At 36.8% G+C, this 24,878-nt stretch overlaps 2 protein-coding genes across 3 annotated transcripts; both read left to right on the forward strand.

Moving 5' to 3' along the window:
• Nucleotides 1-6,255: 6,255 nt before the first annotated feature.
• On the forward strand, nucleotides 6,256-7,413 carry LOC130998210 (uncharacterized). Its single transcript, XM_057923640.1, has 2 exons — nucleotides 6,256-6,774; nucleotides 7,012-7,413. Exons 1-2 carry the CDS (start codon nucleotides 6,256-6,258, stop codon nucleotides 7,411-7,413), a joined length of 921 nt encoding a protein of 306 aa, XP_057779623.1.
• A 2,024-nt stretch (nucleotides 7,414-9,437) lies between these two features.
• LOC131001974 (homeobox-leucine zipper protein REVOLUTA-like) lies at nucleotides 9,438-23,867 on the forward strand. 2 transcript variants are annotated; one of them, XM_057928636.1, is made up of 18 exons: nucleotides 9,438-11,111; nucleotides 11,789-11,948; nucleotides 12,657-12,742; nucleotides 12,826-12,916; nucleotides 12,998-13,096; nucleotides 13,721-13,834; nucleotides 13,935-14,018; nucleotides 14,275-14,427; nucleotides 14,524-14,598; nucleotides 16,229-16,335; nucleotides 19,252-19,414; nucleotides 20,511-20,693; nucleotides 20,848-20,925; nucleotides 21,539-21,658; nucleotides 21,963-22,288; nucleotides 22,565-22,670; nucleotides 22,958-23,110; nucleotides 23,578-23,867. In XM_057928636.1, exons 1-18 carry the CDS (start codon nucleotides 10,873-10,875, stop codon nucleotides 23,731-23,733), a joined length of 2,493 nt encoding a protein of 830 aa, XP_057784619.1. In that variant the 5' UTR covers nucleotides 9,438-10,872; the 3' UTR covers nucleotides 23,734-23,867. The 2 variants fall into 2 exon arrangements, with proteins under 2 accessions (XP_057784619.1, XP_057784620.1); XM_057928637.1 differs by having other exon boundaries at nucleotides 9,461-11,111; nucleotides 22,961-23,110.
• Nucleotides 23,868-24,878: the final 1,011 nt, after the last annotated feature.

A 24,878-nucleotide genomic window follows, 5' to 3' on the forward strand; every position in this document is an offset into this window, starting at 1 on the left:
GAAAAACCCAAATATTCGAACTCATGCTGTCTCTTGAATTTTGAAAACAAGGAATAAGATTCAGAGAACGCCAAAATCTAGAAAAAGTCTTCTTGAGATTCGTCTTAGGCTCAATAATCCCAACAATAACAGGGGAGAAGGAGTCGCAATGCTCCTTTAAAACTCCTTTGGATTCGTCCGTAAGGCCCCGGACATTCCATACGAGGACATTCATCATAAAGACTGAGGATTCGTGTTCGGGTTTTCACCCGATTCCACTTCAGCTGCCCAACTCTTGGCCGCCACATTATTCAGGGCTCTATCATTCTTCGAGCTCCCAGATGTAATAATGAAATCTCTAGGTTTATCTCCTGCTTCCCAAGCTTTGTAAAGTTTATTTTTGATGAAATCTTCAGCCTGTTGATTGGGTTGTTGGTTAGGTTGCTGCTCCACTGACTTCCGGAGACGACTCTTGATATTATCTTCCTCAAGAATCCTCGGTTTCCTTGTCGCCAAATCTTTCGGCGGTCTCCCCCTTTTTTGCATCTGCGCCTCACAATTCCTGAAAGTTTCTACTATCCGCTGAGCTTTGATAGCGCTTTCCATCATCCTTTCCTGTTGCTCACAATTTTTATCCCAATTGACCGAACTTTCAAAAATGACGATCTGTTGTGAATCTGCTTCAGCCCGTGTCTTGCCATCATCCGACTGCCCATCAGACTCCTCTCCCGAAACAATCTCTTCTGTAACTGGCACAGTGATCGCCTGTAAGATATCCGGACCCGACGTAAATCTATCTCCATTGACATCCTCAAAATCAACATTCCGATCAGTTAAAGTAAACGACTGATTGTGGTTATTTGTTCCCCGCGGTGTCTGAATCTGCTCTTCTTCAACAGCAACCTGTTCCAAAACCCCCAACTGATTTAGAATCTGCTCTTCTTCGACAGCTACCTGTTCCAAAACCCCAAACTGATTTTCAGTGATAATCTGCGGTCTGTGAGGTTGGGCAGTCCTATTCTGGTCCCAAGATTTTGGCTTCCAGTTAGGTACCCTAACCTCCTTGGCAGCTTCCTTATTAATTATTTCCTTGTCTTTACCCAGCGACATATCTTTGGCCTTCCCATTCGTGCTGTCGTCCTTGGATTTGTTCTTCATTTTATTGCAGTTATCAATAGAATGTCCAGTGATCTTACACTTAGAGCAGAAGGCCGGGAGTTGTTCGAATTCAAATTCGACGTGAAAGGAACGTTCTTCCCAGTCAACCAACAAAGCCTCCGGAAGAGGACGCGATAGATCAATTTCCAACAAAATTCGAGCATAATGTCCAGCAGCACCACGTGCAGAAGCCCCATCAACTTTAATAGGCGATCCCATCGCCCTTCCAATACCCGTAATGACATCCAGAGTCCAAAATTCTAAGGGCAAATAATAAATGCGCATCCAAACTTCACAAAGTGAGGAAATTTCTTTATAGGGGTCGAAGAATCTTACCCATTCGCGTAACCGCATGGTTCCTGAAGGTAACTCCCAAGAAGTGCTTTTCTGAACTAACGCCTTGTCTTCAGCGATATTAAATTTAATAGTGTAGAAGCTATTTCCCATGGGGATGATTTGCCAATCATTGTCAATATTCCAAGCCACCTGAAGATCACGTTTAAGGTCCGTGAGAAGACGCGGCTTCTCTCCTTTCCTAAGAAGAAGACGACCAATTAAAGCATGCTCAAATTGATTTATTTTGGGCAGCAGATGCTCTTTTGGGACCCTAAGCGTGGGTATTTCACCAGAGAAATCCGGTTGCAGCGAAGTGAATCGATGAACAAGCACATCCGGCGTACGTTCAATTTGTCGGGGTCTCCTCAGAAGTGAAGCAAAAGTAGTGGTGCTCGGCCGGTGAAACTCCATTGCCGATGGCTTCTTATTATTGTCTGCAAAAGACGTCGGCGTAGATTCCTCAGCCACACCCTTTGAAGATTCAACATCAAATTTCTCTTTGTCGTGACGTTGAGTAGATAAATTATTGGAAACTTGCGGCAGATTCAGCCCTGCCTTATCAACCATAATCGGATGTTGGTTGATTTGCATCGTTGGCGTCGGTGGCTTGCTCGGCGACGTTGGCGGCATCGGTTGGAGGGCGGTCGACGGCGTGCCGGCGATCTCAGCAAAGAACTGCATTTTCCTGAAGCATAAAGAGATCCCTTACAGATCGGCAGCAGCTGCAGAGGTTCTTCAGCCGCGGCGGCGGGAGCAGACCTTCTCCAGTGGCTGCAGGGAATCGGAGGTATGAGAGAAGCCGAGCTCTCCCGCGGGGGGAGGAGAACTGGATCCGTGGCGACGTCTTCTGCTCCGAGCACAGGTTCTGGTGGCTGAGGCTCCGACTCGAGCTGCTGATCCAGGCGGTGGCTGACAGGCTCGCCGCGAGTGGAGGCGCCGGTTGAGGCAGCGCCGAGGGGCGGCGTGGTATCTGGTGTGCGTCTTGTGCACCCAATACGCCGCCGGGTGGACACCTGGTAGGGTTGTGGTCACAGGGGCTGGGCTGTCGGCGCCACCGGCTGGAGAAGACGATCTGCCGTCCGACTAGAGCTGGACGAGCTGGATAAGACTGTCACGAGAGATGAGCCGCAGATCGCCTTTTACACTGTTCCTCGTCAACTCTTCTCAGATAGCAGCTTCATGGTGGTGGGGGCTGTCGGCACCACCGGCTGGAGAAGACGGTCTGCCGTCCGACTGGAGCCGAGCCGGAGAAGACGGTCACGAGAGAGGAGAGACGCAGATCGCCTTTGACACTGTTCCTCGTCAACTCTGTTCTCCAAAAATGTATTGGACTCCCTTTTGTATTTGTATATGAAATTCAATCTGGGCCATTTAGTTTAATTTGGGCTATTCGTTTGATTTATTTAATACATGTCCAAAATGATTAATTTTAGTTTGGGTCATTTGTTTGGACTATCAGTTTTTTCTTTTATTTTGCTTCCATATTTTTTTGTTAAATCTAATTAATTTTCTAACAATTTTGCTTTTAATTTAGAACTATTAATTCAATTAAGAGTTCAAAATTATGATCATATTTAGTTATAAATTATCATATTAATTTGAATTGTTGATTCCTATAAAAAGATGTGTGCCATTGAATATTATGCATTATTGTTTATATACATTTATTGATTTTATTGCTTAGTTATTATAGTTAATTTTACATATGATAGCTAATTTCTATATAATTTCTTTATCGCATTAAATTAATATTAAATTAATTGTAATTTCTATTTCAAAATTAAATCTTTAGTTTGATATATAATAAATTACAATGTATGAAAAATGTAATGTAAATGAGTAATTTTACATAGTTGTGTGAAAAAATTATTGGGTTAAATCAGTATTCAAATTAATTGTAATTTCTACTTTAAAATTCAACATGTATTTTGACTATATAATAATATATAATTATACTGCATAAAATTATAGAGTAAAAGATAGTTCAAGAATAATTGTAATTTTTTAATTCTGGACCGTTTGATGGATCATGATCAATGGATGAGATTTTTCTCACTTATTTAAATATTTATCTTTATATATATATATATATATATAGGAATGGGATCATGTAGTATCCAATGCTTATAATAGATCCGTAGATCCAAATTTAGACCACACATTTATGACATGTGGTGCATCAAGATGGTGACACGTGGCAAGACATTTCAAGGCAAAATCTGGAGAGGGGTAAAATTGGAATCTAATTTTTGAAATTAAAATATATATATATATATATATATAGAGTGTGGTTCTAGAGAGAACTACATTATTTGTGAGAACGGGAGAACCATCAAATCTAATGCATCCACTGTAAAAATTAATGCATTCGCTGTTAAAATTAATGCACTAAAAAAATTAAAAAAAATGCTCCCTTCAGGATTCGAACCCAAGATCTGCATTCATCCAACAAGATGATGCATCCACCGTAGATCTTGATGATCGAATGGCTGAAAATGGTTCTCCGGTCTTCTTTTATTTATGGTTCTTTCCTGAACCCCTACCCCCCACCCACCCACCCCCCACCAAATTTTTTTTCTCAAAAACTGATTTTCTGACCACTGACCCCCCACCCCCCAAATTTTTTTTTTTGAAAAATTGATTTTTACATGCATAAAAAATTACATGTTTTACATGCATATACTTTCGCACAGAAATGCATATACTTTCACACAAAAATGCATATAATTTCACACAAAAATGCATTATATTTTTTGAAAAAATATAATTTTTTTTTGGGCTGGAGGGTGGGTGGGGGGTCAGCGGTCCGAAAATCAGTTTTTGAGAAAATAAAAAAAATAAAAAAAATGTTGGTGGGGGGGGTGGGTCAGCGACTCAACAATCAGAAAATCAGTTTTGAAAAAAAAAATAATTTTTTTGGGGGGGGAGGGGTGGGGGGTCAGTGGTTAGAAAATCAGTTTTTTTTAAAAAAAAAAAATTGGGTGGGGGGTGGGGGTGGGGGTGGGGCAGGGGTGGGGTGGCGAAAATACCAGATTTATTAAAATGAAATGCATTTTTTGTATAATTTAATGCATTTTTATGTAAAATCTTTATGCACTTTTGTTTGATTTTATATCCATATGAAACACGACTATTTTGGGGGGTGGTAATGGGGAGGGTTGGGGGGTGGTGTGGGGTGGGTTGGGGGGTGGTGTGGGGTGGGGTGGTGAAAATACCAAAACTGTAAAAATCAAATGCATTTTTCTGTTCAAAGTCATGCATTTCATGTGAAAACTTTATGCATCGTCTTTGTGTGAAACTATATGCACCTAAAATATATCTATTTTAAGAAAATCTAAAAAAAATATATTCCGAAAATTACATTCCAATTTTACTCCTTTCCAGATTTTGCATTGAAATGCCTTGCCACGTGTCACCATCTTGATGCGCCACATGTCATAAATGTGTGGTCAAGATTTGGACCTACGGATCTATTATAAGCTTGGATACTACAGGAACCCAACCCTATATATCATATATATATATATATATATATATATATATATATATAGATAGATAGATAGATAGATATCATTTTAACTTTGTTTTATTAAATTACATAGCTTTATATATCCATGTGTATTGATACATATATTATATATACGTATCATTATAAATGGGACGCCCAAAAAAGAAATCATTATAAATGGGACGCCCAAAAAAGAAATTTGGGACGGAGGGAGTACAAAATTTATACTACAAAATAGTATTTTCATTATTCTAGCAAAAAGTTAACATTTAATTGACGAATATAATTGAGATTAATATACTCCCTTTGTCCCACATCAAATGACCCAATTTTTATTTTGGGTTGTCCCATTTCAAATGAACCAAACCAAATTTAGAAATAAAATTGGGCATTTAACACTATTTTTTTGTTGTCCCACCACCACTTCACACCTTTATCATACTCCCTCCGTCCATGATTCAGTGCCCCATTTGGGTGTGGGCACGGAGTCTAAGAAAAGCTGAAAAATGTGATGTGGATAAAGTATAAGGGTAGTGATTAAGAGGTTAGATGACTTTTACTAATTTTGTGTTAAAAGAGTGTTTTTAATTTATGAATTTATTTTTAGCACCATTTGGGTTTATTTTTGTAATTTAAAATTTTCAGTTTATTAAAATTCATTTTTCAGGTTATTAAATTTTATTTTTTATTCCAAAAAGTTTCTGCCATTTATTTTTGTTTATTTTTTTAATTGAGATACATTTGTTGCCTTATTTCAATTAATGGAAAAAGCATACACAACTTCACAATAAAAGCTGGAGTACAAAAATGGAGGCAAAATGAATTTTATTCCAAAAAAGCTGACAGTACAGTGTTTGGTGGAATAGATGGCAGCGAAAATGCTCCCTCCAAAAGTTTGGAGGGGAAAAGGTACACTTCACTAAGCGGGGCAGCCTATAAATACACCCATAAATTCGCACCAGCATTCAATTCTATCAAAAAAAAGGGTCATACATAGAGCTAGAATCGAGGATGATGAAAGAAATAAGCTAGCACAGTGGCTTCTTGAGCATAGCCTTTGAGGGAAGCTAGAATTTGGTGCCAAAAAAGAGGCAGCTCTTCTCTTCAAAGTGGATTTGAAGGCAATTTGGAGGATTTGGAGCCAAGTGTCAAAGCAAAAAGCTTGTGGTGTACCTGTACAAGTAAAATCCATTAGAAAAGGTTGTTCATACAAAAATAAGATGCTTGTAGATGTTGAAAAAATCAAGAATCTTTCTGTGCTTCAAAGGTCATCAATGACAGTCATGTCTACAAACCTAGGTGTGTCTAAATCTTTGATTCACAAGTGGGTGAAGGAGAAAAAGCTTAAACCACACACAAATGCAATAAAACCCTTTCTTACCCCACAGAATAGGCTGTCAAGACTGAAGTGGAGCTTAAATAAGCTTAGTTCAATAACTGAAGATGGTTTTATAAAGTTTCAAAGTATGTACAACACCATTCACATCGATGAGAAATGGTTTTACCGTACCAAAACCAATGATAGGTATTACATCCTGCCGAATGAAGAGGAACCATATCGTACATGCAAATCAAAGAGGTACATTGAAAAGATTATGTTTATGTGTGCCGTTGCCCGACCAATATTTGGCCTAGATGGCAGATGCATCTTTGATGGAAAGTTTGGCATATTTCCTTTCACAACCATGGAAGCAACACAACGGAATTCAAAAAACAGAATGAAAGGTACCATGGAAGTGAAGCCAATCACAGCAGCTACTAAGGAAGTGATGAAATGTTGCCTTTTAAAAGAGGTCAGCTGTTACTTTTTCTTTTTATTACTGTCTGCTATCAGAAACTGTTACAGTTTCATCATTTAGCCCTTTATCTTGGCAGATGATCCCAAACTTTAAAGCTAAGTGGCCAGTGGGAGCAAACAAGCACATATATATATCCAACAAGACAATGCAAAACCCCACATAAAACCCAATGATCCAGACTTTTTAGCGGTTGCAAATACTGATGGTTTTAAATTCCAACTAGTATGCCAGCCTGCTAATTCGCCGGATACAAATGTCAATGACCTAGGGTTTTTCAGAGCAATACAGACATTGAAAGATCAAAAACCAGCAGGGAATGTGGAGGAGTTACTCAAGAATGTTAAAGATGCATATGATGAATACCCACCAGAGAAGTTAAATCATGTGTTCATTACTTTGCAAAGTTGTTACCATGAAATCATCAAGGCAAGGGGTGGGAATGACTACAAAATTCCACACATGAACAAAGAAAGACTCTCAAGACTGGGGTTGTTACCAGATTGCATTCAAGTTGAAGAAACACTTGTAAGGGAAACACTACAGTTCCTGGAGTTGGATGCAAGTGCAGAGGGAGAAATTTACAACCTTGGAGCAGTCATAGAAGGGCTGGAGCAGGTGGACATTACTGAATAGGCTGTATAGATTAGGGCAGGGTTTACACATACAAACATAATGAACAATCTTTTGATGTGTTTGTAATGTAAATCATTTTTTGTAAGCATATTAGTCTCTACCATTTCTTTAGCATCATTGACTGCAGAATTTTGTTTATATTCAACCTCCAAGAGTGAATTGATGGCTGAATACAAACAACCCTCAGACTATAAAGTCATCACAGGGTCAGCTTACTTATACAGACTAGAGAGATACCCAATTGGCACCAGAGATACACAAATTGGCACCTTAGATGCACAATTGGCACCACAAACATACATTCGGCAGCAAATCCCTACCAAAGACAACACCAATACAGCAAACACACATTCGGCAGCAAACAAATCATAGATACACAGATAAGAAGGCATCACCAGCCAATCCCCATCAAAGCACAACAACATAGAATAACAAGGCATCACCAGCCAATCTCACCAAAGAAAACAACAATCACAGAACGAAATCACCTTAATCTACTCCGATTCAGAGCGAGGGAGGGAGGCTGCCTCGGTTCCCAGCAGCATCCATGGCGCCGCTTCGGATTCCGGTGGCGACGACTCCGATCCGGTGAGAGGGAGCAATCACGGCACTACACACAAATCGTAAGCCCCAGTTTCAGTTTCAGGCACAATCGACTCTGATCCAGAGAGAGGGAGGCACGCCGCTATGGATTTCGGCAGCAACCATGGCGCCGCTTCGGATTCGGGCACGAAATCAACCGATTCAGAGAGATCGGGAAGAGGAAATTCAGTTTCTGGCACAATCGTCTCCCGCAAAACAAATCCATCCAGATAATCCATAAAAATGCCCTCCATCGACGAAGATGGAGGAGATTTGGATGGAGGTGGATTCATGAATCGAGAGTCTCAAGATCGGGAGAGAGAGGAAGCGGCGCTAGGGTTTTCAGAATGGAGAGTGAGAGAGGAAGCGGCGCTAGGGTTCGAAAGAATGGAGAGGCCAAAAAATAGGGTAGAATACTTAAAATAGGGAGAGAGTAATTAGGTGTTAATCAAGATTTAATTAACTGTTTTTAAAAAAGGGGTGGGGTAATGAATGGCAAAGGGTAGCAATTTTAATTAAAGAGGGAGGGTAAAAGGCTACAAAAAGCAAAACAGGGCATTCAATTGTGGACACTTTTTTAAAGGCCAAATAGGGCACTGAATCATGGACGGAGGGAGTACATTTTTTAATCTTCGTGTCCAATTATTTTGGATAGGGCTGGTAAACCGGTGCAGGTTTTTCTGTTAAAACCGTAACCGAACTGAAAAAACCGGTTATCAGTTAACCGAAAACCGGTTTTTCCCGGTTCGGTTCGGTTATCGGTTAGTACTCTCACAGTAAACCGATTAATCGGTTTAACCGGTCGGTTAATCGTTTAAATTAAACCGATTAGCCGTTTTTTTAAAATTAATTAATTTATAATTTTTTTTGGTTCTAAATAAGCATAAAAAATTAGTTGGTGGAGTGGATAGGACCTCATCTTTCTTTGAAAGGCCAAGGTTCGAATCCCACTTTCTACAAATTCATTAATTTCGAATTTTTTGGGATTAATTCGGTTATTCGGTTAACCGGGTTAACCGATTAATTCTGGGCGAAATTAAAATCACCGAATTAATCGATTTGACACCGAACCGGTTATTCGGTTAACCGGTCCGTAAATCGGTTCGATTTCCGGTTACTCCACAGGGCTAATTCGGTTACGGTCAACCGGTAAACGACCGGTTTACTAGCCCTAATTTTGGATAATTCAAAGTGGGACGGAAGGAGTAATATGAACTCTATAACATCAAACTAAATTAATTAAACAATAATTATATACAAAAATAATACTAATATAAATAATTTGAATCATAATTTAAAATTTAAAAAATAATTGCATTATACAAAAATAATACTAATATAAATAATTTGAATCATAATTTAAAATCCCGTCGAAATTTGACGGCTTATACACTAGTTTTACTTAAAATTATAAGGAATAGTCAAGCGACTCCTATATTTTTGGAAATTTGGATAACCCTCATTTCCCATTCCCGCCCCCTCCCTCCAATAAAAGGGGGCCAAATTGAAATTTTGGCCAATGATTTCATTTCATTTCACGATATTCAGAATATTTTTTAAGGAAATTAGGGTTTTGTTTTGTTTTCTGGAGCATAATTCTCCAATGGCGGTAAATCGAATAACCGTCTCCAGCTGTGAACTCATTTGTGTGGGCGAAGTATTTGTAGTTTTGTGTGAATATTTTCGAACAGAGATGTATAGATTGAATTTGATTAAGCATCTTATTTTGTGCATACATCTTTCTGTATTTATGGGCTCATTACCTTACGGTTTTCTGTTTGTAATGGGATTTTTTTTCTTGGGAAATTGGATTATATCTTTGTGTATTTTGTGTGTGCAAATTCAGAAACCATTGATGCATTAAGTGTATTATTGCAAATATGTTGCCCTTGTATTTTAATTTGATTGAAGAAACTGAATTTATCTGGAGATACTGTTTGTAGTCTATTAATTTCTTTCTCGTGATTGTTAATTATAGTTGCTCTTACACGATCACCCTCCATTATGTAGGTGTTGGATGTACGTGTTGGAAATGTGCAAAAATCATGCCTGTATAATTATTGCTTATAGATAAGGATATTCTATGTGTTTATTTGTCTTCCTAATTTGGATTTTGGTTAGAAAAGATTCTATATTTGTATCTTATAATTGCAAATTCACACTAATTGTGCTTATGTACACACTTATTATGTATGACTGCTTGTGCATAGTAAACAACCTTCTTGTTATAATAATTAGTTTGAGGGGGCAAGCTCTGTTTTGGTGGCTTCAGTGTGGAATGGTTCCTGTGATGATTGGCAATGAAGAATTAAGTACACTGAAACACATATAATGTGAATGAGAATGGTGAAGATTGATGTAATTTTATTTGTAAGGGGTGGTATATGAAAAGAGAAATCGTAAGAAACAAAATAAATTTGAGATATTTGTAATATTGTTGAAGATTGGGCAAATTTGTCACATCCAGCACAACAAATTAAATGGTTTTAAATAAGTTTTTTCAGACTCAAACAATCATCTACTACTCTTACAGATGCCTGATGGAGATTAGGGGGTTCGAGGACCCCTTTCTCATAATCCAATGCATTTTTGAATTGGATTATTAAAAGTAACATAGGGTTGTTTGGAATAGTTCAAATATTTCGCTAGCAAACACGGAATTTGAGCCTTTTTTGGCTATAAAGCGCCAACTATTACAGCAGTTTAGCGCATCTTCCGCATATTGAACCTGAGCTTAATAGCTTTTTATTACTTGTCGTTATATACTTTTGACAAGATTATAGCTGTATCTGACGAATCATAGTTTTTGATTCAAAAACCTGGTCTAGGAGATATATTTCTGTGCTAAATTCTAGTTTTAGAGTTTTGGTAGTGAAAATGGCTAGAACAGAAGTAATGGTTGGTGAGAGTATCCAAAAAGGCAAGGGCGTGAGGAAAAGGCGTCAAGAGGGAGGAAAGTATGCTCGATACTCAGAAGATCAGATTGAGGTTCTTGAGAAAGCTTATGCTGTGTGCTCAAATCCAACCCATTTCCAGCGGCAACAGATTATGCGTGACCAACCTGCTCTGAGGGGCATTGACCACAAACAACTTAAAGTCTGGTTCCAAAACCGCAGGTGATTTTTTTTTTCTCTTCTGGTTTTTCATCTTTCCTCAGGTAAACAATTTACTGATGTTTTTCCTTTTGCCATCTCATTCATGATTCATATATAGTTATGATTTATCTATGTTTTTTTTTATATATTTGATGATTTTAGAGCAGTAGTAATTTGGTTATGCTGATTCAGATGAGATGCTTAAATGCTGGCCAATCAGCCTTAAATTTTCATAACACATTTATGTCATTGTTGACTACCTTTATTAGTCATCAATATATTCCGCGGTTCATGTTAATCTACCAGGTCATTTGAATATTGCTCCGAGTATTTCAGATAATCACATACTTGGAAATATTATTAAACTAAAAACTTACCAGTTTGACAGTGAAAGGTAACTTCATCATTCAATGTTCAACTCACCGAAGCCAAAAACATTTTAGGATGCTGACCCAGTACGGGTTACATAGCCATCTGCATTTATAACTTTCTGTCAACTCTAGAAAAGCAACATTCAAATTTTATTTTGGAACTCATTTCAAATATATTTTTCTGTCCTGGTTTGTAAGTGTTAACAGATAGAGACTGATTGCAGGAGGGCTATTAGTTTCCTTTAAGGACTGAATAGTGTTCTCTCGAGTTTCAGTCAAGATTAAACTTAAGGTAAAATACTTCTTTGACTGGTTTTCTCTTTTCAGATGTCGCGAAAAGCAGAAGAAAGAAAGTGGTGATGTTGCATCAGAAAACAGGCGGCTGAACGAAGCGAACAAGATGTTAAAGGAAGAGAATGATGGTTTGCAGAAAAAACTAACCCAACTAATAAGTGAGAATGGGCAGTTGCGGAACCAAGTCCTCGGTGTATGTTATAAATTACCTAAAATGAGCACTACATATACTGAAAACATCTTTAAAGTTACTATTTGTTGGTGCAAAATTTAACTACATGACCTCTCTAACTAGCTAGTAATCTGTCTGAGACAGTATTATGCGTATACTTTGAATTATGTAATCAGTTTTTGCAGTGAAGTTATATGTCCTTAAGTTTATATATGATCTGGAACTTATTTAAGGATCAGTACCAATTCTTTCAAAATTAGCAAATGATCTTGAGGAAATCTTTTCTGATACACCTCCATTTGACTTGCAAAATATATCATTATATATCTATGAACTACTACCTGATACCAGATGTGTTAATTGATAATAGTTCTCTTGGTTAGACATGAGTCATATGGGATTCATGGGCACCTCAATGGCAAGCTGATTCTCCTCATGGTTTTAATCTCTTTCTCTGTACTAGGCTGACACAAGCAGCTATAGCCAGTACATTAGATTTGTCACTATGCTGAAAGATCAAATGTTCATCCTCCCATGTAACATGGATGTTGTGTTGCTATTCTGGAATAAAGTGGTCATCTTGCTTGATATAGTTCTATAAAGTGGAAGTCAGTTTGTGATCATACTAGGATGGTTATGTGATTGTCACACTTGATTTCAGAATTTTATTCTGTATATAAAGTAATTGAAACTCTATCAGCTTCTTATCTAAGAATAACTTTGGTGCAGTTAACTTCTACCATTTCCACCTACCAATTGGGCCATCAGCCTGAAGCTAGTAATCCTCAGCTGCCTGTTATTGTTGCTGATAAAGGGTACTACGAGCACCATTATAATTTGTAGATTTAAATAGTTGTCATATTGCACTGATTGCACTTTTAATTTTATGATCTTATAGCCTTGTCTCACTGGCTGAGGAAACTAGGAAAGAGTTCCTCTCTAAAGCTATTGGGACTGCTATTAATTGGGTCCCTGTTCCATGGCCAAAGGTTTTGTCTCTTAGCCTTTTATTGAGTTATTTTTAAATCATGTCCTGTGCTTCTTGATCCATTCATTAGTTTACGTTTCAGCTGCAAAGCCCTGTTTCAGCTGGCATTATCTACACCTCATCCTCTTGCATTGGAGTGGCAGCACGCGCATATGTTACAGTACCCCTTGAACCTTTTAAGGTAAGACCTGTTATACCTAATAGGACTCGGTAGCTTTATTTTAGATTAGCCTCTTTCTATTTATTCTCTCAATTAGTTATTGAGAAAGACATCAAGAAACTGAACAAGAGAGATGTTCAGGAGCTGTCCTTTAACTTAACCTAGTGCTGTTCTCCGTCCACGAAATAAACTCCTACTTGCCCTTAAATATTTGTCCATGAAATAAACTCATACTCTGCTTTTTGGACAATTATACCCTCCCTTATTTCCTACATTTATTATTTCTTACTATTCATGGGCCCACCCCACAACACCTTTATCATTTTTATATTATATATTTACTTACATTTACCATTCATGGGCCCACACCACATTACCTTTATCACTTTTATATTCTATATTTGCTACTCTTTATCACTTATGGGCCCACACACAACACCTTTATCACTTTTGGTCAACTACCCTTTTATCTCACCCACAACACATTTTTCAGCTTTCTTAGTCTCCGTGCCAAACCCCAATTGGGAGCTTATTTCATGGACGGAGGGAGTACTAATTTTGGCATGACCTCACATCAATCCCATAAAACGAACTTCACTTCACTTTAGTTTGCGATTTTCTTTGCTTCATTTGCTTTATATGCAGATAATTGAAATCTTCAAAGACCGGGCCTCCTGGTCTCGACATTGCCGTAATATGGATGTCATTGCTCGATTTCCTGCAAACAACGGGGGAACCATTGAGCTAATCTATACACAGGTAAGCAAAAAGTGAATATTCACTAAAATAATAGCATGAATGATTTTATAATGAAATCTTATTTTGAACTAGTATTTTTCCAATTGACCCTTGTGTTCAGTATTATGCTCCCACTATGATGGCCTGTGCTCGAGACTTCTGGACATTAAGATACACTTCTCTTTTAGACGATGGCTGCTTTGTGGTAAGACTGCTTCCTTGTAGTCCAACGATAATATGTGTTCATCAATAAAGTGACTAGTAAATTAGTAATTATATCTGCTTTAGATCCAGATTATAGCATTATGTATCAACTGTTAAGACCAATATAAGGTGTACCATAATATGCATCTCACATTTCACATGTAATAGATACAATAACTGTCTCTCTGTCTTGCTAAATATATACTTTCTGTTGTTATGTACTTAATTAGTCTTAATTTCTTATGTTTTCTTATAAGATATGTGAGAGATCAATTTCTGGTTCTGATGCTGCCCCAAGTTCACCTGCTGCACTAGAATTTGTGAGAGGGAAGTTGCTGGCTAGTGGCTGTATGATTCGCCCTAGTGAAGGGGGATCAACCATATATCTCGTTGAGCACTTGGATTTGGAGGTATTATTCATTTCTTCATGTATATGGCTGCACAAATTACACGTTAGCTATTAGCTTTGGTGAAGGATATGTATTGAAGGCAGAAACTCGTGGCAGGCTTCGTCTGTTCCAGAGGTAGTCCGGCCTCTTTATGAGTCATCTGAAATTGTGGCCAAGAAGATGATTCTTTCTGTAAGTTTTATCGTTTAATACAATTTGGTTCTCTAAATGTTATGTTATATTGAATTATTGTTGAAATTAAAATAATGAAAAATCAATGTATCCATGATTCTTTGAATTGAGCAAAATTTTGGCTAATTAATTAATTTCATCTTCTCTTTTTGCCTAGAAAATAGAATGTTTGCAATTATTAAGATCAATAGGTTTTATAAACTATGTGTTTATGAATCATCTGATGAAGACGGAGAGTTTTGCTTGATGAAATCAAAGATTGGCCACAATTTACTTAATTGAATCAACATTTTTGATGACTTGGCCGAAATACAAAAGTTGCAAAAGAATTTGAACATTTTTGGCTGTTAGGCCTATACATATAGGTGTCTTGTGGCTAATTTCTTACCACATATTCTTACTTAGCATAAACTCACAGCCCATTCATATATATTAACTTACAAGTGAATTTAATGGAAAGACTTTTGGTTTTTTCTCCATAACCTGTAAGTTTTAATTCATATAGTTTATTGTGCTGCAATTTAGATTTTGACAAATGGAGTACAATGAAGAAAATAATGCTTCACTTGTTAGAACTGAAAAAATTAAAATGATAAATGCATCATTAATTATAAGCTGTGCAAACAAAGTGAATCAGAACTAGTAATTTGTTATATGTATTCATTTTGTTTCCTGAAATTGTTGGAGAAACTGAATGTTAATGCAATTCCTAAGGCAACCATTTTTTTTTTTTTTTTATATTCTTTTGTTACTAGGCATTACTTGAAACTTTCTATTTGTTTAAATGTTCCTTTATGCCTATGTCTAACTTAATTTGTACAATAACATGGAGTTATTGGTTTAAATTAGAAACATGCATAGTTGCAGCTATTTGTAGAATAAATATTCCAACTCTTGTATTGCAACATCATATTGATGAGTATTAGGGAAGATAGGCACAAGAAGTTTTGTGTCAGTAGATGTAATTAATAGAATCCAACTCTTGTATTGCAACTCTGATTAAATACCTGTGATAAAAACTAAAAGTAATAGTTTGAACAAAATAAAATTCTAATTAATCATAACACTATAAATTTAATCTAAGAAACTTGTAAGAATTTCCTTATCTTTTTCAAAATCTTATATTCTTATTTGCCAAAGGTTTATAAAACTTCCATTTTGGGAAGTTGAATAGAAGATCCATTTATTTGATTGAATACCGAGTTATAGTATAAAAATGTCGTACTTCTCAATGCAAACATTCCAACTTTTAAGAAGTTAGGAATCTAGAGAACTTGGCCCATAACCTGCAAGTAATTTTCAATCAGATGAAGTAAACCCTTCATTGGTGGGAATGAAGTTCCAGTTTTTAAATGCCATAAGTGCACTTTGAAAGCATATAAATTCTCAACTCAAATAAAATTTGGCTAATCTTTTTCTATAATAAATATGTGCTCCTAGCTCAAACTTTTGCTCAATGTCTCTTTTGTTTAAAGGCAAGACATTTGTTTCTCTATTTACATTTTCTTTGAGGTAGTATCCCTTTGTAATTAGTGAATATTATGTTGTACCACACATAGTATGTAAACATCATTGTTTAAATAATCGTATAGAGTTAATTGAGTTTTGTTTCCTCTTTTTCCTTATGCAGGTACTCAACTATATTGACAATGTGGTCAATGAGAAGAATGGCATCCAGACACTTGATCCATTTGAGGAGCCTACTTTTCGGAGGTCTTTCAGTCACAGACTTAGTAGGTAGGACTCTTGAATCCACACATGTTAAATTATTATCCTAGTTTATATGTTACACACTTACACACTGCACGCATGGTTTAAAAAGGCGTTTTTGAGGCGTGGCTCGGCGCAAAGCGCCTGAAAAACGCATCTGAGGCGGCGTCTCACCTGCTGTGAATGAGGTGAACCCCTCATTTGAGTGCGCCTCATGTTTCAGGTTCCAACTATGCGTTATTTTTCTGCTTTTTGGGTTATTAAGGCTCGAAACTCAATGGGCTTTAAGGTTTAAGCCCTAATTTGAAGTGAGCTGTTTCATAAAACCCTAATTAAGAAATTAAAAGAAAATTCATGTCTAAAATAAGGAAGAAAAACCTACGCAAATGCAGACTGCTCCCTCTGTGTGTGTGTGTGTGTGTGTATTGCGCACTCCCTGCCCTCAACCTCTCCGGTGACTCAACTTATAATGACTTATAACTAGTTATAATTGGTTTCATGTGTTTTATTATATTTACTATGTTTTTATGTGTTTTATCATGCTTGCTATGATTTGCATGTGTTCTTATGATTTATGCCTCTGGCGTACGCCTTGTTGGGGCCATTGGAAAACGCTTTGAGGCTTTAAATGCCATTTAAACCTTGACCGCACAAGAAAAGGGATCCTGTACCACGCAGTTTTTAATGTGAAATCCATAAAAATGCTAGTGATTTAAGTTAGTATCTGATAGCACCGGCCACTTCAGTTTTTATTAATTGGAATTAGTTATTAGTTCAATTAGGTTTTGTTTGAGTCAAGCCCGTTGGGCTTTAGTTATTAGGGTTTCATATCTCTTTTCTTATTTAAAGAAGTTGAGGCAGTAGAAGTCAGTCGTCTAGGATTTTGGATTTGTTGGGACGGTTAATTCCGTAGGGCCTCTTTGAGGATTCCTGTTCACTTCATATTTATTAGTTTTCCAGCAATAAATCACCTTTACTCTATCAATTTAATGATAGCACCGGCCACTTCAGTTTTTATTAATTGGAATTAGTTATTAGTTCAATTAGGTTTTGTTTGAGTCAAGCCCGTTGGGCTTTATTTATTAGGGTTTCATATCTCTTTTCTTATTTAAAGAAGTTGAGGCAGTAGAAGTCAGTCGTCTAGGATTTTGGATTTGTTGGGACGGTTAATTCCGTAGGGCCTCTTTGAGGATTCCTGTTCAGTTCATATTTATTAGTTTTCCAGCAATAAATCACCTTTACTCTATCAATTTGGTGCGGTGAACTCGGCGATCACACCCTCCCACGATGGTCACCAAAGCCCAGTTTGAGCAGTTAGAGAAGGTGGTTTTTGAGTTGCAAGCCACGGTGGAAAATCTGCAGAAATCACAGGCCGAGGACCGGATTTCATTGAACTCCAAGTTGGAACCATCCTGGCCAAACTGTCGATCCCGGATCCAGAGACCGAAACTCTAGTGGACGGCCCCCATCCATCCCCTCAGCCCCTCTTTCCTAAGATGGATTTGCCGTATTTCGACAGCTCTGATGCCTTATTGTGGTTGGCACGTGCCGACCAATATTTTCTGGTCCATGCGACACCCAAGGATCAATATCTGAAGCTTGCCCTGATAGCCTTGAGCGGACCAGCGTTGGCTTGGATGCAGTTGCTGCTGCGTCGCTGCCCTATTCTGGACTGGTCCGGCTTTTCACGGGAGTTGCTGAATCGCTTCGGCGACAGCTCCGCCATCAACTGCTATGAGGCCTTGATGACTTGTAAACAAACCGGCTCCCTTGAGGACTATATTTCGGCTTTTGAAAGTTTGATTTCCCAGCTACCGCCGTTCTCAGACGCACAATACCTTGGTTTTTTTTCTTGGAGGATTGCAGAGCAATATTCGCATGCAGATTCACGACTCCACTGTCCAGGACTATTCTACCGCCATACACATAGCGCGGAAACTTGACCATGCAGCTCGCCCCCGTTCTGCTTATCGACCGTCATACACTCAGCCAGTCGCGCTTCCTGCTGGGGTGCGCAGCTCTTCTTCGCCACTGCAGCAATCCCCTGTTTCGAGCATTTGTCCCCTAGTCCTATCCGGGGCCCTCGTCCATTCCGCTCCTTGAGTGATGAGGAATATCGACGTCATTTGAAGGCGGGTACATGTTTTAAATGTGGTCTAAAATTTAGCCCGTCTCATCGTTGTTTCCCATCAACTTTGAATGTTCTAGTCGGAGACACTGAGGACGCGGCCCGTTCGTGTCGCCTACTGTGGAGGATTATTCCCAGCCTTGAGGACAAGGCTGTTTCGACCGGTGCGGCAATTGATAGCACCGGCCACTTCAGTTTTTATTAATTGGAATTAGTTATTAGTTCAATTAGGTTTTGTTTGAGTCAAGCCCGTTGGGCTTTAGTTATTAGGGTTTCATATCTCTTTTCTTATTTAAAGAAGTTGAGGCAGTAGAAGTCAGTCGTCTAGGATTTTGGATTTGTTGGGACGGTTAATTCCGTAGGGCCTCTTTGAGGATTCCTGTTCAGTTCATATTTATTAGTTTTCCAGCAATAAATCACCTTTATTCTATCAGTATCACAAAGTATTTCTATTATGACAAAAAGAATTCATTCGATCATCTCATTTCCGGTTCCGACTCTTCATCCTGAAGCAATTTTAATGTCAAAAACCTCATCTAATGTTATGCTATATTGATATACCATCTAGCTGCGGTTACTGGTTAAAACACGACACATTAAGTATGAAGAGGGTGTAAGAATATGTATTTTTATATTTTGAGTTTTGGTTGGTAAACCTATTATCATAAGAGAGTGAGTATTTTGTTTTTTACCACATTTTTTAATGTCATAAATGTTCATTTGTACTTGAGGATTTTCTCCATATTTTGGAGAAGCATGTAGGAGGATATTGCAGTTTGTTGATATTGCTTAATATTTATGGCTGTTTTATTTAGGGGCTTCAATGATGCTGTCAATTGTTTTTCTGAAGATGGGTGGGCATTGATGAATCCTGATGCCTCGGATGATGTCATTATGTCCATTAGGCGAACTAAGCCTTTTGGAGTCTCTGCAAATTTCGATAGCATAATTTGCGTGAAATCCTCTCTGCTACTTCAAGTGAGTTGTAAACAAATTCCCTTATATGTGGCATTTAACATTCTACATCCCAGAACACATTCAACCAATTTGGATGATGATCTAATCATTTTTTACTTGTTAATGACTATTTGAAAAGTCCCCTCTGGAACATTGTTTTTTTTATTAATAATGATGACATGAAATTTTAATCTGGTAGTCAAGATTATTATGTAGAAACATGTAAATAGACATTGTTGATTAAGTTGAATAGTCTGATTAAGTTGAATTATTTGGTTGCTTATGAGGGGGAGTCTGATTAAGTTGAATTATTTGGTTGCTTATGGGGGGAGTCAGACTATTTTGTCAACTACCATCAAATTCTACCAAAAGTAATGTTGTGGTTATACGAACTTCTCATCAAAACTGGATGACATTTATAGTGAAAAAAAGGTAGCTGCAAACTGAAACTTAATGAGATTAGCAAAAGTATGACAAAATGTCAAAATGTGTTCTACTATGTGACTTACTTACCCTTTATGAAAGATATGATAGAAAAAACATCATAGTTTAGAGAAGCAATATGTTAATAATTTACCCCCACAAGCAGAGGGAAAGATGATGAAGTGATTCAAGTGAATCAGAACGTTTTGTGCTTTTATACCCTTTATTAGAGATTTAATACAAAATCACAGACCACAGACAGAAGCAAATTACATGGCTAAAGTTGATCACATTCACTTACATGTTTATTAAAACTGAATGTGATGGATGATATTCCATGTCAGTAATTTACATATAAAAGTACATAATCATCATTTGTAAAAGTAGATTTGGGAATAGATTTTGATAGGTTATACATGTATGAAAATACTGCCACATTGTTATATTCCTGATGTCTGGTATTAGTTACTTCTACAATATTGGATATGTGGTGCTGATTGTTGTAGTTTCACACTTACCAAGATCCTCGATTTAGTCAAAAAGCTTAAACATAATTTTGTTGTTCTTGAACATCGCTTGGACCTCTAACTCAGAAATTATATTATGTATGAAATAATCTAGTTGATGAAGTTGTATTCATGAATCTTTATCGATCATTGTATGGGCATGGCAAGAAGTATATTTTGTGTGGCAGAATGTTTTCCCTGCAAGTATGGTGAGGCTTCTGAAAGAGCGCCGGTCAAATTGGATGAATTTCGACTTCACTAGCCATTCTGTAGCATTTTCCAGAGCTGCCTGCTTTGCATTTCCAGGAGTGGGTACTCACAATTTATCTGAAACTGCGGTTTTGCTTGGCCACACCAATCATGAGGATGAGGTTTGCTTGAATTTTACTATGCTTTTGCTATTTCATATTCTAAATAACTGATTTTCTTTGGAAATGTTGGATTAGAAATTTAGAATGATACTGCCATTGACTGAGTTGTCTGTGATGTATCAATCTGTCTCTTTTCTTTGTATTCCCATGCCAGATACTGGAAATTGTACGATTTGATAACATTCCTGATCGTCAGCATAATGCTTCTTCAGGCGATTTGTATCATTTACAGGTTAAGTCATACTCTTCTTCTTGCTGTCCATTCTTGACTTTATGTTCCCCTAAGCAAACCCAATCTATTTTTGTTCTTTGGTGGTGATTTTTATCTTTTTTGTTCTGTATTTTAAGTGCATATATGCATCAAAAGAGGAGAAATCATATTTTTGGGTTAGTTTTTAGGATAATCATTAGTTATAGGTCCTGTTTAAATGTGAGAAATATGTTCAGAATTTATCACTGAAGTGGAGCCTATCTGGGATCACAGATAGTTCTGATAAAATATTTTTGACCTTTTCTTTTCCAAACTTCCTCTCTCTTTTAAGTAGAGAGGAAAAGGTGTAAGCATGCTTACTATATGGGCTCTGAATCTAGGTTCACTTCATGACATCGAACAAAATAATTTCCCTCCAAGGTAGGAGGAGAATCACAGCCTTGTATGTTTGACAATTGCAATAGTATTATCTATAAATTGGAAAAATTACGATTAAATCCGAAAACCCATATATGAGCAGTAGCATATAAAAAACAAGCAATTGCTCTTTCTTAATTTGGTGCACAAGCCTGAAATAGGTTTTTAGATTTGAAATGATTGGTAACTCATTATACTTCTCCGGCTATTTATGCAGATTAGCAACGGAATGGAAGATACTGATTTTGGAACTTGCTCAGAATTAATCTTTGCACCAATCGACAGGAATATACCTGATGATGCTGTTCTATTATCTTCTGGATTTCGAATATACTTGGTAGGCTCAAATACAGTTCTGATCCATTTTTTTTGGCTTTTCCACTATTTTGGTTCGCAATCTTGCTTAGATTCTTCCTACGGTCTTACTCATGTACAAGATATATCATTATCTTTCTAAATGTCTGTTAGTTTATTACGTTCTTGGTAGAGGACATAAAAGATGGGTCCCAAGGATTTCAAAATTCTAGTTTGCTTGTCCAGTTGATGCATATAAGTTACCTTTTTTTTTCGGTGTCAATTACAATGGTTTTACTGTGATATATACCTTTAGTAATTCTGTATGTCTACCAACCACTTGGTAGGGCACAAGTTCATACTCCAATTTGGCATCAAATGAGGCGTATACTATTAGCAATGGACAGGCAGTCATTAACAACCTGCCCACAATGCTCATCATAGCCTTTCAGTTTCCATTTCAATCTCATCTTGTGGAAGATGTTGAAGCCATGGCGCGAGACTATCTTAGACATGTAATCTCCTGTGTAAAACAAATCTCTCTGGAAGCAATGCTGCCAGGACTAACTCCTGAAACAAACTCTATTGAAGCAAATCTGGCCATGGAGTTCAATGTCACTTCAGAATTGGACTTTGTTGTGAACCTCGCCAACTTGATGTGCCAATGTTATAGGCAAGTTTACAAATTATTTCCGTTGAGAAATTCGAGATTGTGATTTATAAACTCTCATTCTATATATAATTAGAGGAGCATTATGCCCTATTTGATATTCTGGGCATATCATCAGCATATGAATTAAATTTTCTGTCTAACCAAACCACATTACTTTCTTCTTCTGTCAATACTACCATGTGTTGCGATTTTACTCATGGTTATGCTGCATCTTTCGTAGTTCTTGGCATTTAATAATGCTGGAATGAAAGTTTGTTGCCTTTTTGCTTCAAACAGATCAAGTTTAGGTGTGGATATGTTGGGCTTCAACTGCCATTCTACTGATTCAGTGTTGGAACAGATGCAGAGTCACCCGTATGCCATCCTGTGTTTCTCATTAGCGGTACGTTTATACTAGATTTCTTTACCATGGAAAGAATCATATCGAGATAGCAAAGTTTTGATATCTAATAGTACCTCGAAGTTCAGTTCAGATTGTTTGTATTATTCTTCATGTGATCCTGGTTTTATATGATTTTTCTCACTTATCAAATTCTCTTACTTTTTCCTGATTGGTGAATTCGCAGCTTTAGGTATCTCATATATGGATGATAAATATAGATTACTTGCACATTGCTTTCTGTGATCTACATTCATGGCTAACATTGACAAACTGCTCCTGTATTGCAGCAGTCAGTCCCAGTCTGCATCTACGCCAATCTAGCTGGGCTCACCATGCTAGAGACCACGCCTGACAATCTTCAGGCACTCTCAGTGGATAGGATTCTTGGCAGCTCATATAATTTATCTCTATACTCGGTCCTCCCAACTATACTGCAGCAGGTAACAATCCAGAATGAAAACTCACCCTAAAATTTGCATTACGAAAACTTAGCTCAGTAAAAAAAAGGATTAATTGCTGGATATAATACAACATTTACCCAAATTTGTTCACATGATTTGAAAACATTGGAGTTATAGCGCACCACCTATTTATTCTCAACTACAACATCCCTCGATTTCTTAATCAAAGCTTGTCCAATATGTACTATTAAAACAATGTAATTTTATTGCTGAAAAGTTGGGGATGTTGTAATTGCAAAATCTTCCAACATTTTAATAGTCATTTGAAAATTGCAAATTTTGGTAAATGTTGTTATTTCTGGCATTTAGCCCTTTAAACCAATGACATGACAAAACACATTGAGCTAAAGGGGGATAAATAAGAGCAAGTTCGGTTTTAGAAATTGCTCGTTTTGTTCTAGTTTGAGGTGTATTGTTTTTTACTCGTGACACTCGATGAATTTCAGGGATATGCGATGCTACCACCAGGATACACTCTATCGGTGATGAACCGGGGTGTTTCGTATGGACAAGCTGTGGTGTGGCAAGTGCAGGCTTCAGATGGTTCTGTTAATGGCCTTGGATTAGCATTCATTGATTGGTGCTTCACTGATGTGTTTTGAGCTTTGTGTGCTTGCAGAAGTTTTGCTTGTAATTTTCATTTTGAATTTGTGGAAACTTAAAACTACCATCTGAATTGGATTTCATGAGAACGTAAAACATTTCATGCATGAATGCATCAGTGACTATTGACTTAGATCAATGTTCTATTCTGGCCAAGTTAGTTTCCATATGATTTTAGTTTTTTGTTTTATCTCCCTTGAAGTGCGGGTGCGAGAGGCATCTCGATCTAAAAGTAATCGATGGAATTCAAAACTCATTATCTTTTACTTTATCTTTCTATTACTTTATCCACGTTTTCTTAATTTACGTACCTTATTCTTTTGAAACGTTATTATTGAGACGAAAGAAGTATTACACTCGTAAATAATTTGGGACCCATATTCTACTTACAAACACTTAACACAATTCTTAAAATCCATGCCGAAGTCAATTAGGCATATTTGTGGGGACGAAGGGAGTACATAATAATAATAATAATAATAATAATAATAATAATAATAATAATAATAATAATAATAATAAATTTTATCCTATGTGGCGTCATATAATCTATCCATTCTAATTTTCCTCAATTCTCATTAATTCTTATTTTTTTCTAAAAAGATTTCGTATAATGTATAATTTCTATATTTATTATAAATTAATTTTTAATCTTTTATAATTTATGCTATTTATTATAAATGTATACTTTGTAATGTACAGAAATAGACATATTGATTGTAAGTTTTTTTTGAGTTAGATAAATCAATAACTATAATAATTTATATTGTTTATTTGAATATTTTATAAAATTAATTAAATGAGTTATAACAATTTGTATGTTGTAATGTCTAGAAACAGACGTACTGCTTGTAAGCTTTTCTCGAGTTAGATAAATCAATAACTATAATAATTTATATTGTTTATTTGGATATTTTATAAAATCTAAATGTGTTCGGATAATTAACGGATATTATTATATATGTTTGGAAAGAGAGTTACTCTCCTTCGTATGTTTGTCAGTTTGGACGAGCGAATAATTAAAAGTACTTTTAAATCGGGTTTGGCACGAGTAAAAATGTGTAAGTTTTAAACAAGTGCATAAAATATATAGTTTTTATTATTCATAGTATTTATTGTTAATACACACATATATATAGATGTT

Source organism: Salvia miltiorrhiza, chromosome 8 (genome assembly GCF_028751815.1).
Source record: "Salvia miltiorrhiza cultivar Shanhuang (shh) chromosome 8, IMPLAD_Smil_shh, whole genome shotgun sequence".
NCBI lineage: Eukaryota > Viridiplantae > Streptophyta > Magnoliopsida > Lamiales > Lamiaceae > Salvia > Salvia miltiorrhiza.

Excerpts from the sequence above, each read along its gene's own strand:
- LOC130998210 (XM_057923640.1), top strand. The coding sequence starts at position 6,256 with ATGACAGTCATGTCTACAAACCTAGGTGTGTCTAAATCTTTGATTCAC. Across the intron at positions 6,775-7,011 it reads AATGTTGCCTTTTAAAAGAG|CCTGCTAATTCGCCGGATAC; the intron begins GTCAGCTGTTAC and ends CTAGTATGCCAG.
- LOC131001974 (XM_057928636.1), top strand. The coding sequence starts at position 10,873 with ATGGCTAGAACAGAAGTAATGGTTGGTGAGAGTATCCAAAAAGGCAAG. Across the intron at positions 13,097-13,720 it reads TACCCCTTGAACCTTTTAAG|ATAATTGAAATCTTCAAAGA; the intron begins GTAAGACCTGTT and ends CTTTATATGCAG. Across the intron at positions 14,428-14,523 it reads TTGAGCACTTGGATTTGGAG|GCTTCGTCTGTTCCAGAGGT; the intron begins GTATTATTCATT and ends AACTCGTGGCAG.